Source organism: Tyto alba, unplaced genomic scaffold, assembly GCF_018691265.1.
Source record: "Tyto alba isolate M040663 unplaced genomic scaffold, T.alba_DEE_v4.0 Super-Scaffold_39, whole genome shotgun sequence".
Taxonomy (NCBI): Eukaryota; Metazoa; Chordata; class Aves; order Strigiformes; family Tytonidae; genus Tyto; species Tyto alba.
This window is the reverse complement of record NW_024881314.1, coordinates 8,735,145-8,749,727: the sequence shown is the minus strand read 5'-3', so window position 1 is coordinate 8,749,727 and position 14,583 is coordinate 8,735,145. Positions and strand designations below refer to the sequence as shown.

At 50.8% G+C, this 14,583-nt stretch overlaps 1 protein-coding gene across 6 annotated transcripts in view; it reads left to right on the top strand.

The window, feature by feature from the left end:
• The window catches only part of MXRA7 (matrix remodeling associated 7), a 30,350-nt gene that overhangs the window by 13,331 nt on the left and 2,436 nt on the right, over positions 1–14,583 (top strand). Inside the window, exons 4-6 of one of the 6 annotated variants that reach the window (XM_042802477.1) lie at positions 1,346–1,439; positions 3,990–4,070; positions 11,043–12,754. In XM_042802477.1, the coding sequence (XP_042658411.1) occupies positions 1,346–1,439; positions 3,990–4,023 (128 nt within the window). In that variant the 3' untranslated portion in view covers positions 4,024–4,070; positions 11,043–12,754. Of the gene's footprint in view, positions 1–1,339; positions 1,440–3,989; positions 4,071–11,042; positions 12,755–14,583 lie in introns of those variants that run through there. The other 5 variants (XM_042802475.1, XM_042802476.1, XM_042802474.1 and 2 more) reach the window with 5 other exon arrangements.

The following is a 14,583-nucleotide window of genomic DNA, read 5'->3' as shown; positions in this document are numbered from 1 at the left end:
GGGGAGATTTTCATTAAGGTGGTGCCTGCAGTAGCAGCAGGGAGGGTTGGAAGCGGCTTCCCTAGGTGGCTGGGGACAGGCGATGTTTCAGGGGAAACTCGGGGGAGTTTCACCACTTTCGGGGTCTTGCTGATGCTGAGAGGTATCATCCGGGATATTTGATTTGTGGATAATGTGCAAACTTTCAGGGCCTTGAAGATGACACAATAACATCTTCCTTTTGTGGACCCCTTAGAAGTATCCTCAGGGCTCTGAGGGTCGGTGGAAGTGGCAAATGTTTCTGGGTGGATGGGGAAAGAGCAATGCTAGATGGCTGGATGTGAAGCAGCTGAGTCCTGCAGTCCTTGGGAGATAAAGGCTCGCAGATAAACAGCCCACAGACTAACCAATAAAGGCAACTACCCGAAGCAGCCGCTCTTCCTGGGCTGCCCTTCGGATTGACCTCCACTTCTGTTGTTTTCTCCCATCTGTAGGAAGATAAAGCAGGGGAGAGGTTTTTAAAAGCAAATAGTGCTCAAACAAAATCCGATTGAAAAAGGATTGGCTTTGGCTCAGAGTCCGTGAGCTTCGGTGCTTTAATTAGCACAGGGCTGAGGCCACCGGGCCGGGTAGCAGACCACCCAGGCCTGGAGAAGGGGACCTCAGCTTCTTCTTCGGGTCTGTCGGCTGGTGACAGAGGGACTTGGTGCTCCTGGGGCTGCCTCGGCTCAGCTGTGTGCAGCCCCGGGATTTGAATGTGGCACCTCCTATTTTCACAAGCTTTGCCAAGGGCTGCAGGAGAGCTGCTGGGCTGCGTGGCCCGGGAGAGCTCTGCTCGTGGGGCCATCCGTGAGCCCCAAGCATGGGAATGGGCTCCTGGACGAGGAGAGGGAGCGGGGAGGAATGCAAGTCTGGAGAGGAGAAGTGGAAAATGCTGTGAGCTAATCAGGGCAGGATTAGCATGTCTTGATAAGCCAAGATGGGGCTGCAAGGCTTTGAATCCAGGGAGAGAAATAGCATATGGTTCCCGTGCTGTAGGATTTACTTGTATCTGCTTCCAAGCAGGGCTGCTCGCTCGCAGCTGTCCTTGCTGTTTCCAGAGCTAGCTGCAGCCAGGACTCCTGCCAGCAACACCTTGGCTCTCCCCTGCAACCCACACAGCTTCCCCAACACCGCCCAGGCCTTCTGGAGACTGGAGCTGACTGAGGAAAAGCGTTTTGTGGTGGCCGTAATGTTTGGGATGCGTGTGCCAGAGCAGGGGTCAATGAGCATCTCGAGGGAACAAGGTCACTGCTCTCAGGAAGTCCCTGGCTCACATGATCTCTTGCTCTTCTTTGTCTCTCCTTCTCCTACTGTCTAGCTGCAGATGAGAGGTTCTCTTTTAAATACAGTCCTGGAAAGCTGAGGGGAAACCAGTACAAGTCAATGATGACCAAAGAAGAACTCGAGGAAGAACAAAGGTAAGTTGAGTTTCCTTTTTCTTCTTGCCCAAGGCTACCTGGTCAAAGAACACTGGGTGTGTTCAGACCTCTCCCACCCCATACTGCCTTAGTCTCATTGCACCGTGGTCCAGACTTCTCCCGTTCAAGAAGACATGAGAACAAATAAAGTCATGCTGATTTGGGAGATGGAGACCCTGTGGCCCTATATACATTTGGAGCTGTTCAAGCTCCTGGATGCTTGGACCAAGTTTTCCAGCTGATGCAAGCTGGTGTAGTTCCCCTGATTTCGTTAGCACTGTGTTGATTTACACCTGTTGAGGATCTCTAGCTACTTCCCCTCCCTTTACACTGTGGATGGCCTCCAACCTGTGGATGTGGGCTTAGCTCAGAAATACTGGAGCAAAGTGAGTAAGTGTGGAGCTTTAGAGTTCCCTGTGATGGGTCTGAGACTGGAAATGTCCGTACTCAGGGCTGGCTCCTCAGCTGTCAATGAGGATTTGCCGTGTAATGGGCCGGGTAGAGATGGAGAATTGCCCATCTCACACTTTTCGCTAAAGTTCCCTCCTCAGCCCAAGACCTGCATGAAGAAAGCAAGAGCCTGTCCTGTTACCAAAAATGAGATTTCGAGCTCAAGAATTCGCAGCCTATACATGGGAAATAAACCCCAACCTTGCACCTTGAGCTGCAAAGCCCTATCCAAAGCCAGTCTGGGCTGACAGTGTGAAGTCTCTGCCCATGTGCGGAGGGAATCCTTTGGCCCCCAGGCATGCAGAGCCCACACTAAACTAGAGATGTCAAACCCCACGGCCAAGAGCTTTGCTCTACAAGCAGGCTCTGTGGCAGGCTGCTCCCTTGCAGATGTGTTCAGCTCATACCCCTTCCCTCCTGGGCAAGTTTCAGGGAACTGATTTCCCAGGGGTGGCTCAACAAGCCTGGGAGATGCTGTTCCCTCCACTGCTGTCCCAAGGGCTGTGGGACCCAATTCTCCACCCAGGGGTGTGCACTTTCTCAAATGATGTGGGGGAATCTGTCACCCCTTGCCTGTGATGCTGTGGCCTAAGTACCACCACAACTAGCACGGTGTAAAGGCTCGACACGGACCAAGTGGAAACTTGAGCGCAGCAGGGAAGGCAAGGATGGAGGGATCACACCTCACCCCTGGGACAGGCATGTTCCTGCTGGCAAGCCTTGCCTCGAGGCCCTTGGCCAACATCTCTGCGTTGCCAGCAGCTGGGCCGGCCGAGGTTTGGCTCTGGCGTGGGCAGGGCACCGTGGTAGGCAGCGTAAATCCAGAGACCTGCCCAAGGGCTGGCACTGACACACGCTCACTCTGGTCCTGAGAAAGGCTCAGGTGGTGCTTGGGGCTCTGTACAGGCTGCCTTCACTAGCCAGGCCTGCAGCCATTCTTTCCACATAAAACCCAACTTTCCCAACAAGAGATGTATTCCTTTCACCTCTGGCTTCTGGGCTCCCAGTCGTCCTCAGATCTTGGGCTTCACCTGCCTTACGGCACTGCCAGGAGCAAAGATCTGCAAGGGCTGTGCGCTCTGGGGTCAGCAATGGAAATGAGCTCTCATTTTCTCTGGCACAAGATTGACTCTGCATTGGTGGCATCAGGAAAAATGTTTTTTGCTTTCTTCCTTTTGTTATGCCTTTACCGTGCCTGAAGCCCCCAACCTGTAAAATGCTAAGCAGGTTTGTTAGTGTCACTATATTTTTCACTTGGGGAAGGTGGTGGTGGAAGGAATTCACTGAGTGAATGTCAGAGAAAACCGTGGGGCTCAATGGGAATTGCTTTTCAGGATCCTGCTAAGCACCAATGCAAAAATCTACCTGCAGCAGGCAAATTCAAACCCTTTGCACCAGCAGCTCCATCCAAAACAACTGAGCAATTGCTGGACGGGTTTTCAGGGCCAGGAGTCCTGCAGGGCCTTGGGCTGGTTCCTCTGTGGCAACAAATGTTCCTGCTGTCACCTGGGGACACCGAGGGGACATTGCCTACGGACTGCAGTGGGATGGAGGTTTTGTACTCAGGACTGTAGACCAGGCTCCAGGGGGTGATGGACCTTTCCTGGGCACATCGGGCCCCCCAGGCATCGCTGCTCACATCCATCTGGAGCAGTCCCAGGGCAGGACAGTGCACCTAGAACTGATGGCCAGTGCCTGGGCATTGGGTGCACTGGAGGCTCTCAGCAGCCTTCCACACCGAGGGCCATCGGGAGACGTGTTTTTCCTACTGCTCCTTTATTTTCTTTTCTTCCATATTTGTGTTGTTCATCTCTTTAAGGCAGCTTTGTGAATTTTTTTTTTGTCTTGCTTTGTTGCTGGCTTACTTTCCCCCCCCACCAAATCTTCACTGCGGCATCAGCAGCTTTTCATTCCAGGCCTCGCAGGCGGTGTAAGGGGGCAGGGCTGCTGCAGGTAAGCTCCTGGGCAAGCTGAGCGCAGCGGCTCAGCCCAGTCCTGCATCCTTCTCCCTCGGCAGACCCATCCCTCTCCCCAACCTCCGTGCACCCCAACCATGCTGCTGATCTGCTGTGACCCAGGTTTGCCACCTTTATGTTGCAGGATTGAGCTGACCTCTGATCTCACATCTCTGTAGCAAGTACCTTAGGTCCTCGGCCACAAACATTCTTGCAAATCTTCTTGGTAAGGACACAGTGTTTCTTAGAATTAGTGGTACCACTGATAACATCTGCTAATGTGGATTTTTTTTTTTTTTTTTTTTTTTTGCTTTTGGGTTTCATTTTCTGGGGGAGGGTTTGTTTCTGAGCTACAGTTGACTGCCTGTCCCACCTCCCTCCGTCCCCACCTCCCTCCCCCTTCCCTTCTCATAACAGATTAATGAGTCTGCTCCCCTCTGTCTCCATCTCGCTTTCCACGAGCGCTCCAGGGGGAACGTGGGCTCTCATGTTCAGATGCTCACCTCTTCTGTCTCAGATGCTTGAAGCTGGACATCCTATGACCACTTCTGTTTACTGATTTGGAAAACTAGGGCTGCTGAGTGAATGGGTAGTTATCCTAAGGTGTGCTGCCAAAGCAGAGACAGGCTTAGTCTTTGCTTTTGGCCCTGTTACTCCTCCAGTTCTCCCATGGACCAACAGGTTCCCATGTGAAGCAGGTTGTAAGCAACATCTCAAAAATGCAAGTGGATCCCCCAGACCCCCTCAAGGCTACTTGTTGTGTTGATCAGAAATACGAGTCTTAATTTAGCAAGCCCTATTTTGGAGGTGCCACCAAAAGAATTACTTGCCTTTTCCAGGAAGAGCTATAGGACTTCAGACAGGAGAGGACAGGCATGCAGAATATCGGATTATTTAACCAAAACCCCACTTCTGCTCAAACCTGCATCACTCCAGAGGTTGTGGCTGTCTTGCCTAGTATTCACTTGAGTTTTGTGGCTTTGAACTGGTGCTAAATCTGGACTAAAAGGGGAAGGAATGCGACCTTTACTGAGTGATGCAACTTCCTGCTTCTGGTTACTTCAGTCTTAAAAAAATAGAGGGATTGTTCAGTGAGGGAGGACAGTTAATCTAGTTGGCAAATACATTTTCTCGGGTGGTGGCTGTGCTCGATCGCACCTGGTGGGTGACCAGTACTAGAACAGAAACACGTAGCGTTTTCTCCCCTCGGGGAGAAAAACAGTCTGGGCAGGAAGAGGAAGAGTGCAGGGGAAGGATGCAGCCCTTAATCAGGCCAGCAGAGTGAATTTCCCAAATCCTTTTCTTCTGCACCTGAGGCTTTTGGCCATGTATTGCCAGCTGTAGCTGCCAGGGTGCAAAGCACTAGTTCAGGCTGAGATATATGACTCGTAGCGGTGCAGCTTGCCCCTGTTCAGACAGGGCTGAACTGTGTAGGCATGAGACACAGCCCACAAGGGCTGACTGGTAGGTGTTGCTGTCCTGGCTGGGCACCTCATGCAGACGAGGGAGGAAGAGGAAGGGCTCCCCAGTGTGCCTTCAGGGCCTGGCTCGCATGAATGTATTGAAGTGGTCTCTGCCAACTGCTCTTCAAACCTCCCTTGGGGTTGACAGAGGTTATTGGGTTTTTTTGCAGTTAGAAAGGAGTATGATCAGAACTCTGTTGAGCACTGGTAGCTGCAACAAGGCTCCACTCAGTAAAACAATAAGGAGAAACAACTCTTTTAGGTCTCTGCTTTCAGTTCTCTCTTTCCATGAGGCAGAGCAGGTCCCAAACAAGTCTTGGTTGGCCGTGGTGATGCTCAGGGGTTGAGCTGTCTGCAATCTGTCCTTCCCACTCTTCACTAGGTGTGTTGGCTGGAGGAAGGAGAGCAGATCCCATCTGATGGTATGTGGAAAAGTCTCTCCTCTCTGTCCTCTCTCTTGTTTCTGGAATTTAGGAATCGGTGGGGGTGGAGACCCAGAAGCTGCCCATGCGGGGGCCCTCTGCTAGGGCACCCTTGCAGACCCCTTGAGCAGGGTCCAAGTGAATGGCCCCAGACTGCTCAGACACACTCTGCTCTTTGCAGGTGCACTCATGGATGGAGTGGGTGATCCCCCAGACCACAATCCAATCTCTGTAAGACTGAGGAGAAGGTAGGGATGGCTGCCCAGTTTCCTTGGCTAATGGGCCTGGTTCCCATAGCCAGGCAACCCATTCTAGGAGCAAATTCTCTCCCTGCCTCTCAATCCTCTCATCTGTCCAACCATGGATGGGTTGAAGAGACACTGCTTGAATGCAGACTAGATTTAAGCCTGGGGCTCAAATGCAAGTTGGAATTCATGCAAGGGGAATTGGGTGGCTGTAAATCTCATCGCAGTCCTTTTCTTGGTGGTAATTTAGCAATGGAAACCTGTCTCCTCCCCAGCTGGGTTCACAGTATCTCTTGCTTATGAGGCACTGACTAAAACTGGGCTTGGACCCTGGAGTTTTCAGCAAGGCAGGGTGCCCTTGATGGACCCTGCCTCTAGGGAATGGCAGAGAGGAGAGACCTTTCCCTGCTCTTCCAGACACCCCAGATCAAAGATGCAGCTGTGGCTTGAGGGAGACCCGTGCTGAAGTTTGGTTTTGAATGAGACAATGCTTGTGATGACAACTCTGGAGCACACAAGGGCAGGAAGCAGCTGCAGGGGTTTAATGACCGTGTTGACAAATCTTGACCTATTTCAAACATCTCCACTACTGGCCCTCCAAAAATAAGTGGGTGGACTGGGCTGGGGGAGGTTGCATTTCTGGAGAGCTCTCCATCGGCATCTGTCCCTGTCCACCCCCTGCATTGCCATCACATAGCCCTGGCTCACTTGCTTGCTCCCCCTCTGTAGAGAATGGGATCTGGGCCTTTTTCTCCTCTTCTTTTGCTAACCTTCACACCCAACCCAGTGGCTTTGCTGTCCTGTCCTCTCCAGCATGGTGCTTCTTTTGGATGGGGGAAGCTGGTAAGTTTGGGCTTTCTTTGGGGTTTTATTATTTGTTTGCTTTTCATCTTCTGCAGCACGATAGTCGTCCTGGGCTGAGGGAGGAGGAGGAGCAGCAAGGGACTGCAAAGCCTAGGGCCATGTGGGATTCTTCAGGTCAGGCTGGCCACTGCTTCACTGCAGCCACCAGCCACGGGGATGGCACCGACCATGGGCAAGGCTGCTTTCAGCCACAAAACACCCAGTGCATGAAGCACATTTCCCTCCTACCTGCCCCGTGTAGGAAAGGGGCCCTGGGTGTTTGGGGGTCCCTGCTGAGCTCCCCCTGCTCTGATGTTCCCTCTGTAGGTGCCAGACTCCACTTGTATGAGGAGGGAGTCTCCTGGTGGCCCGGTGCTGTTCCCTGCCTCCACCATATCCCTGGGGAAAATGTCCCCTGACCTGCAAGATGTCAGTGGGATTGAGCTCTGGTCCTATTTATAGAGCATCCGATTGAGTCACGAGTACCCATCAGCTTTAAAAACTGAGCAAGTCAGGATGCCTCCCTCAGAAACCCAGGGAAGGGGAGGCCAGGAAGCCCCTTCCCCGTCTCCTCTTCTTCTGTCCCAGAGAGGAAACTTTTGCAAACTCCCCCGTAGCCTTTGCAGGGTGTGAGTCTCTGACCCTGCCCTGACATGAGATTTCAGACCAGACAGCAACTCTGCTTGAGCTCCTGGGTTTTTTCTTTTGGCTCAGGTCCTGAATTGTCCTAGCTTGTGGCTGCTTCTCTGTGTCTCCCTCACCCAACGCTCACAACTTGTCTTCATCTGCTTCCGCTTAATCCTGTGCGACATGAGCATTTTGCCGTTCTCTATCCGCTAACTCGCCGGGAGCCGGGCTCTGCCTCTCCTGCGGCCAGGGCAGACCGAGGGCTGCGGGGAATCAGGGCATCACACCAGGCTGGGTGCAAACTGGTAGAGAGCAAGCTTGAGCACAAACACTGATGGAGGAAAGCACAGGCTGGCCCATCCATGGCTTTCCCCACCGCTGCGGCGTTGGCTCGGGGGGTCAGGAGTGTTGCAAGGGGCTGGGCACACAACTGGAGGAGGTAATCGTGGCCTCTCAGCTTAAGCCACCTTCCTGGCTGTGCTCTGTCCTTTTGGGCTGTTGTTTCTGTGGCTGGGAAATGTGTGAGGCTTCCACCTTGAAACAGCAGTGGGTAAGGTCTGCTTGGGGGTGGCACAGTCCCCAACCCAACCGACTCCTTGCCAGCCCCGATCCTAAAGGCCACAGGACTTGTGCTCTCTGGTCGCGCGGGCTCTGGCAGCCTCGACTGCTTTCCCGGTGTTCCTGAGGAGCAGCAGCTATTTCCCGAGGTCGAGTGCACCTTTCAACTTTTCTGTCCCACTGGAGGAATTCTGGATTTGTGTTGATAGAAGCTCCCTTTGGTACCTCTCACTCTCCTGCTCTTCTCTTTTCTAAGCACTGACTGTCTCTCACTGTTCTGCATTTAAGTCCTCTCTCTCTGTGTTTTACCTGTTGGCTGAAGCAACAGGCCCACACTTTTGGGACCACTGGGAAAGCTAAGATTTAGCATGTCATTCCTGACATTTTTCCTGCGATACCCTGATCCTGGATAAGGCTGGATTATGATCACTACCAGAAATGAGAGGGTAGCTGTCCCCACAGTAAAGAAATGGGAAGCAGCGGTGATGGGACCATCTCCAGCAGTGAGATGGGAGGGAACTGCCTGGAGAGAGCTTGACCACCCATTGCCAGGTCTGCCCAGGGCCTTTCTTCACTGCTTTTGATCCTCAAGGGGATCTTAGCCTGTCTGGAGTGAGAAGAGTCTGGAGCCAGATTGCTACCTGCCCTCCTTGCCAGGATTTCAGACCAGAGGACTGATGGTCCTGACAAGCCAAGCACCTTCTCCATCTGCCAGGGGAAGGAGCTGGGAATGCTCCACATTTCTGAAAATCAGCTTTCTGAGTGAAACTATTTGTGAAAAGGGCACAAGCAATTACCGGAGGTGGTTACAGCAAGATGCTCTGGGATATCCTTAAAGTGGGTCAGGATTCCTCTGGAAAGCTACAGTCTATGGATGGGTTACAGGATCTCCTGACCTGCTACGGATTTTGCACACATGAAGGATAAATGCACGTGGGAATGCCACCAGCCCACCCCATTTGTCAGTGCTGGGATGCTGTCTGCTCTCAAAGGCAAGAAGTCTTGTGCCAATGCCATGACTGAGTTGGAGTGAGGGGAGTGCTTCTGAGGCCAGTTTCCATGCTTCAGGAGAAGCACAGTCTTTTGAAACCTTCAGTACCTGAGCCTCCCTCATAATCCAGGACCTGCTCTTTATGAGCTTCCCGTTCTCTAGCTGTTCTTTGCACGGAACATGTCCAGCTGACAAATCATACGATTCTCTGATTTGGCACTCAGCTTAGGCCAGAGCAAAGATATTTGGATAATCTATATCTGAAGAAAGAATATGGACTTCCAGCAAAAGAAGACCCTAACCTGGTTTGATTGATGTGCTGCTGGGGGAAAGCACGCCGATCAGGTTGATTTCATTGTCCAAGGTGAACAGAGAGGAGGGAAGAGCCAAGCATAAGCAGTGGCTCAAAGCTCTCAGCCTCCATCCCAAGCTAATTAAGTCTTTCAGGCTCCATGGCAGCAATGCCAGAGCTTCGCAGCCTGAGGGGGTTATATGGCCCTGATGTCCCCAGTGTTGGACTGCCTCATTCTGTTTAGTCTAATCCCCCTCACAGCTTGTTCCAGGAGCAGAAAGGGGTATCCCTGTTGTGCAGATGGGGAATGTATGGCTCTGACAGGCATCCTCCATTAAGTTCATGCTTGGTTCAGGATCTTCTCACCCCCGCTGTTGGCCCTGTCCTGGAGGTGAGTATCCCTGTGAAGGGCTGCAGGCTGCAACTGAGCCTCATCCACCGCCCTGACATCCTCCATCCCTTGCCACTCCAACTTCGGCATGCTGGAGGGGACCTCTCCTGGGCCCCTGTGGCAACAAGCTTATGCCCTCACGCGTGAAATCTGATTATGCTTGCGTGACTTGAGCGGGATGATCCGATTCTCAGCACTGCGAATCCTGCAGAGTGATTATCCACTCCAGAGAATTTCTTTTCTTTGTCCTAATGGGCTGGCCACTGAGCCTCCGCAGCGTTGCTTGAGTAACCCAAGTCTCACATGGTGCTTCACCGTGCATCTCCCATCCAGGATCTGGGTTGCTGGCTGCACTTGTGAGGCTGCTGGAGAAGATAACCTTTTGCAGAAGAGGAAAAGATGAGCCTGTAACTTGCCTTCATGCTGTGGCTGGCAGGAACAGAGGACTTTCAGATGGGGTTCAGGTGTTACAGACAGTGAACCCTATTCAATTCAAGAGGAATTAGGCTGGGGTGCATCTATGCATAAGTGCCCAGATAATGTGTGTTGTAGCTTCCCTCTACCTTAGTGCAGGTCTCTGTGCCCATGGGCAGCTGCCCGGCCCACTGTCGGGTGTTTCCCATAGTGGATGGTGGGCCATGAGAGATGCTGGGGCAATAAGGGCAGAGTGTCTGAAGGGTTCAAGCTGAGAACAAGGGACCAGGCTGTTCAACCCTGGCTTTGCTAACAACATGCTGCCAGACCGCAGGGAGTGCCTGGATGGCCCCACCCATAAAACACATCTAATCATCTCAGCCTCCTTCCCTGGGACACTGGGAGGGCTTCCCATCAAAAGGAAGCCCCGTGACCTGCAGAGAATCTTGGGGGTTTTGCCTCTTTCCCTTGAACAGACACATCTGTAGGAAGATTGAGAAAGGTCGACCTGTTCAGGCACACTGCCCTGTGAAACTGGTACTTGTTCCTGGATCATCTGGCTGCAGGTGGGGAGAGGAATCTGGGCTGGACAAAGGTGCCAGCAGCCCAGGGAGGCTCTGCACGGGACAGTGAGGCAGTAACCCCTGGAGCTAACAAAGGCTTCCAATTAGCTGGGCTTCTCCCAGGGTTGTAACTTAGATTGGTGCCAGACGAGAGGATTTACACGTCTGAATGGGTTTCGACTATCCTGCTGCAGGTGATGAAGCGCCTCTTTCTTAGAGGTGTGAGGTTTGCAAACAGTGGCTTGTTCTGCCCTGAGGTGGGAAGTTGCCTTGCCTTCCCTGCCCACACACACACTGAGTGTTCCCCCTGCTCATTTATGTGAATAATAATGAACCAACCTGAGGGGTGAAATGACTGAAATGATTTCTCTCCCTGTTTCTCTTTGCAGAACTGAAGACTATATGAAGTTGTCCCTAGCCTCCTCCTAAAGGCATCCCTTGGCATCTTTAAAGGCTTGAGAAAAATACCAAAACCAACCAAACACACCCATAAGAGAAATCCATAAACCCTCAAAACTTGGGATCCCCTCTTGGTCTGAAGTTGAGTTCTTCAAAAACTCCTGTGGTGTCAAGTTTGAGGAGATCCTGTTGTGTGGCTCCATGGACTGGGGCTGGGCCCAAGCAGTGACTTGAGTTGTGTTTGGGGGGCTCGGATGAACATTCCTCCCTCTCCCCGAAACAGAACCCAAATTGGACACTGTATATGCAGCAAGCCTACTAGTTGTGTTCATTACCATGTATTAGGCCTGCCATGAAATCTATGTTGTTCCTTTATTGGGGTGGGTGAACCATAGCTCTTCTCCCAGACCAGCCTGGACCTTATACCAGACTATCAAGTTGTTTCTTCCTGGGGCCAAACTCCTCATTATTGCTGGGGGGTGGGAACTGCCTGTGATTCCAGATGTTGTACAATGCTGCTTTATTCGGAGGGGCGGAGGTACAAAGTGGGGTCCAAGTGAGGGATGGCAGATGGTAGCTGGACTGACTCAGATCTTGCTTCTGTAGTTATTTTAGCAGCGAGCTGATTCTGTAGGTAGACAGAAGACTTAAGAAGTGACAAAGACTGGTAGTTCAGCTGTTCTGCTTGTGGTGGAGGTTTAGGAGATCACGCTTTGGCTGCTGATAATATCTGGATTCTCACTTTCCCCCTAATCTGGTTCCCAACAGGAGAGACCCAAGGAGGTAGCTACGGCATCAGAGGTTCCCTCTGGCTCAGGTTGAGACAGTGGGGGTCCTGGAAGAGACACCCTCCCCATTCCTCTGCCTGCTTGCTGTTCCAGTGTCCTCTTCTCGTGCTAGCCCTGTGGCTTGTCCACTGGAGCCAGAGCTGAGTGCATATATCTGCTTCAGACATAGCAGGTTTCAAATCAAACCTGGCTTGTTTGTGAGAGTGAGAAGAGGGTCCGAGTCCTCTAGCGATGTTGTAGAAACACCAGGCTGGGTAGGGATGTGTCCTTCAAAGTTTCGCTTTCACTGCCGGACAACTGCCTCTTAGCTAACGCTGCAAACATATCAGAAACCCAGCAAGCTGCTTTTCTTTTCCCCCTTTTTAATTCCTATGCAGACAATACTTGAAACCTTGTACACAGTTGTCCTTTCCAGCGCCTGGGGTCAGCAAACTCTTCATAAAAGGGCTCATTTAAAGAACAGTAGGAAGCTTCAGCTTTAGGAGAGGCTGGGCTGCCTCTTCCCAGCTGACAACTGCAAGCGTGTTCAGTGGTTTGCATATGAATTTAGGCACATCTGGACCCTCTGCTTCAACATCCCGCTGGTACAGCCGCTGTCTCCCCGCAGTGCTGGCTGGCTGACTCTGTGTCCCAAGCACCCAACTATGCAAAGAATGCCTTATATACATTGTGTTTAAGTTACATGGCAATATGTACATTAAGCAAAGTCTATAGTCGAGTCCAGATTTTTGCTAGTGGCAGCGAGTCAAACTATTTCTTCAACTCAAATGGCTGTCTGGGTATTTTTTACTTTTGTCTGTTTTGTTTGTTTGTTTTGTATCTGATGGTGGCTCTTATACAAAGGACTGTAATTCTAGTGGCTTGAATCTGTAAAAATTGCCTTTGTTTGGTCCAATAAACCTTTGAATAGTTTATTTGGTTTGTGCTTGTTCTCCCTGCCTCCAGCAGCTTGTAACTTCTTTCTCAAGAGATCTGTGTTGAAAATCTGGATTTTAGGTTAGAGGTACATTCTGTCTTCCTATGCCTTTTAGTCCATAAATGATTCCACTGGCTTCCTTAACAATAGGGTCCGACCAGTGGCAAAAGTCAGGGATTTTCCCTTATTTCTGCTGGAGCAACGCTGTGTTGCAGCTGGATCCTGGTCTTGTTTGGCTGCAGAGCAATTAGCAACTCAGAGCTCTGCCCAGGATTTCAGCTGCTGTGAACACTGGTGCCTAGCAGTTCCTGAAACAGAGATCTCCTCTGACATACTTATGGCTCACTGCTCCAAACCTCCAGTTAATTGTAAAAATCTTGGACTGAAATGTCTGAAAAGAGCCTAAGGGAGTTAAGTATGAAAATTCAATTGCCTATCAAGAAGAATTAGGCTGCTTTGAAAATCTTTAATTAATCTATTTTGTCAGCAATAAGTAAAATCCTGTTTGAGCTCCTGAATCCAAGTAGTTTTGAGGACAGCACTTACGGGACCAGAGAATGATTTTACTTGTGAATGGGGTAGCTTTGATCTGAAATCATCAAAAAACCCCCCAACCTGGAGCACTACAAGGTTGTTTTGCAAGGTCACCTTTGATAGGAGAAGCTCCTTTTTGAAATCAGTTTCATATTTTTGATGCCTTACTCTTCCTTCCCAGGGTCTTTTCTCTCTTTATCTTTGTTTCGCTCTCCCTTTGTTGTAGATTGGGTATCGCAGAGAAGCAACAGCAGTAAGACCTCTTTTTCATTTGTTTTTCAAATGCACTCATGTTATTTGAAGTTGAGGGGAGAGCTAAAATGCATTGATGTTGTGCTTAAAAAAATAAGAGTGAATATTGTCTGTGATCCTGATTTTGGAGGTTTGAAGACAAGGAAACAGGCCTTTAGGGGGTTTCAGCAGTGTTAATGTCTGTGAAATAACAAGTGAGGGATGCAGACCTGTGCGGAGCCCTCCCAGCTGGCATGCATTTCAGGCACGTGAGGCAAAGCTGTGTATTGAATTTCTCCACACCGGACTGGAAATGTGCCCTCTGGTGCTCAGCGGTGATCTAAAATAAAATATTGATCACTAACGACTGTGCTTCCCTTCCTCTTGTCTGGAAAGGGCAGCTGGATGCCGTTCATGTGAGCACACAAAATTACAGAAGAGACACACAAATCCAGGCACCTGACAGCCTGTGGCCAGAGCTTTCATAACCAAAAGATCCCACATCATTATGAGGTTATGTTTGGCCTTAGGACAACTGCATTTTAATTGCAATAGAAAGAATTTGCAAATGAGCTTTCTCTTGCCAGGATCTGCTTTTTTCCTGCCCTGCCTGCCGCAATGGTGCAAAGGAGGACAGCCTGCTGTTCCTGCTTCTGCTGGGGCTTAGTCCAGGAGAGGGGAAAATGCAGAGCCCCACTTGGCAGGAGCTCAGCATGCAAAGGCTCCTCTGCTCCTTCTTGGCTGTCTCCTTCCATTGATCTTGCTCATGGTGCTGTTGCTTCTGATGTGTTGATGCTGTCCTCTCTTCTTTCAAGCAAAGACTGTGTCCTGGTTTTGCATGTCAATAGGTATTTCTACCTCTCCTGTTACTGGAACAGCTAATATCTTGTCCGCACAGGACTTGCAGAAAGACTACCAATGGCGTACATTTAAATGGATTAACTACAGTGCATTAAAGCCTTGCGCAGAAAGCTGGCTGTAATGGGGACAGAGGACTCTTGACAGGGTGACCATGTGGAAGTAAAAGCCAGACTCTATCTCTCTAGCCTACGAGAGGTCTAA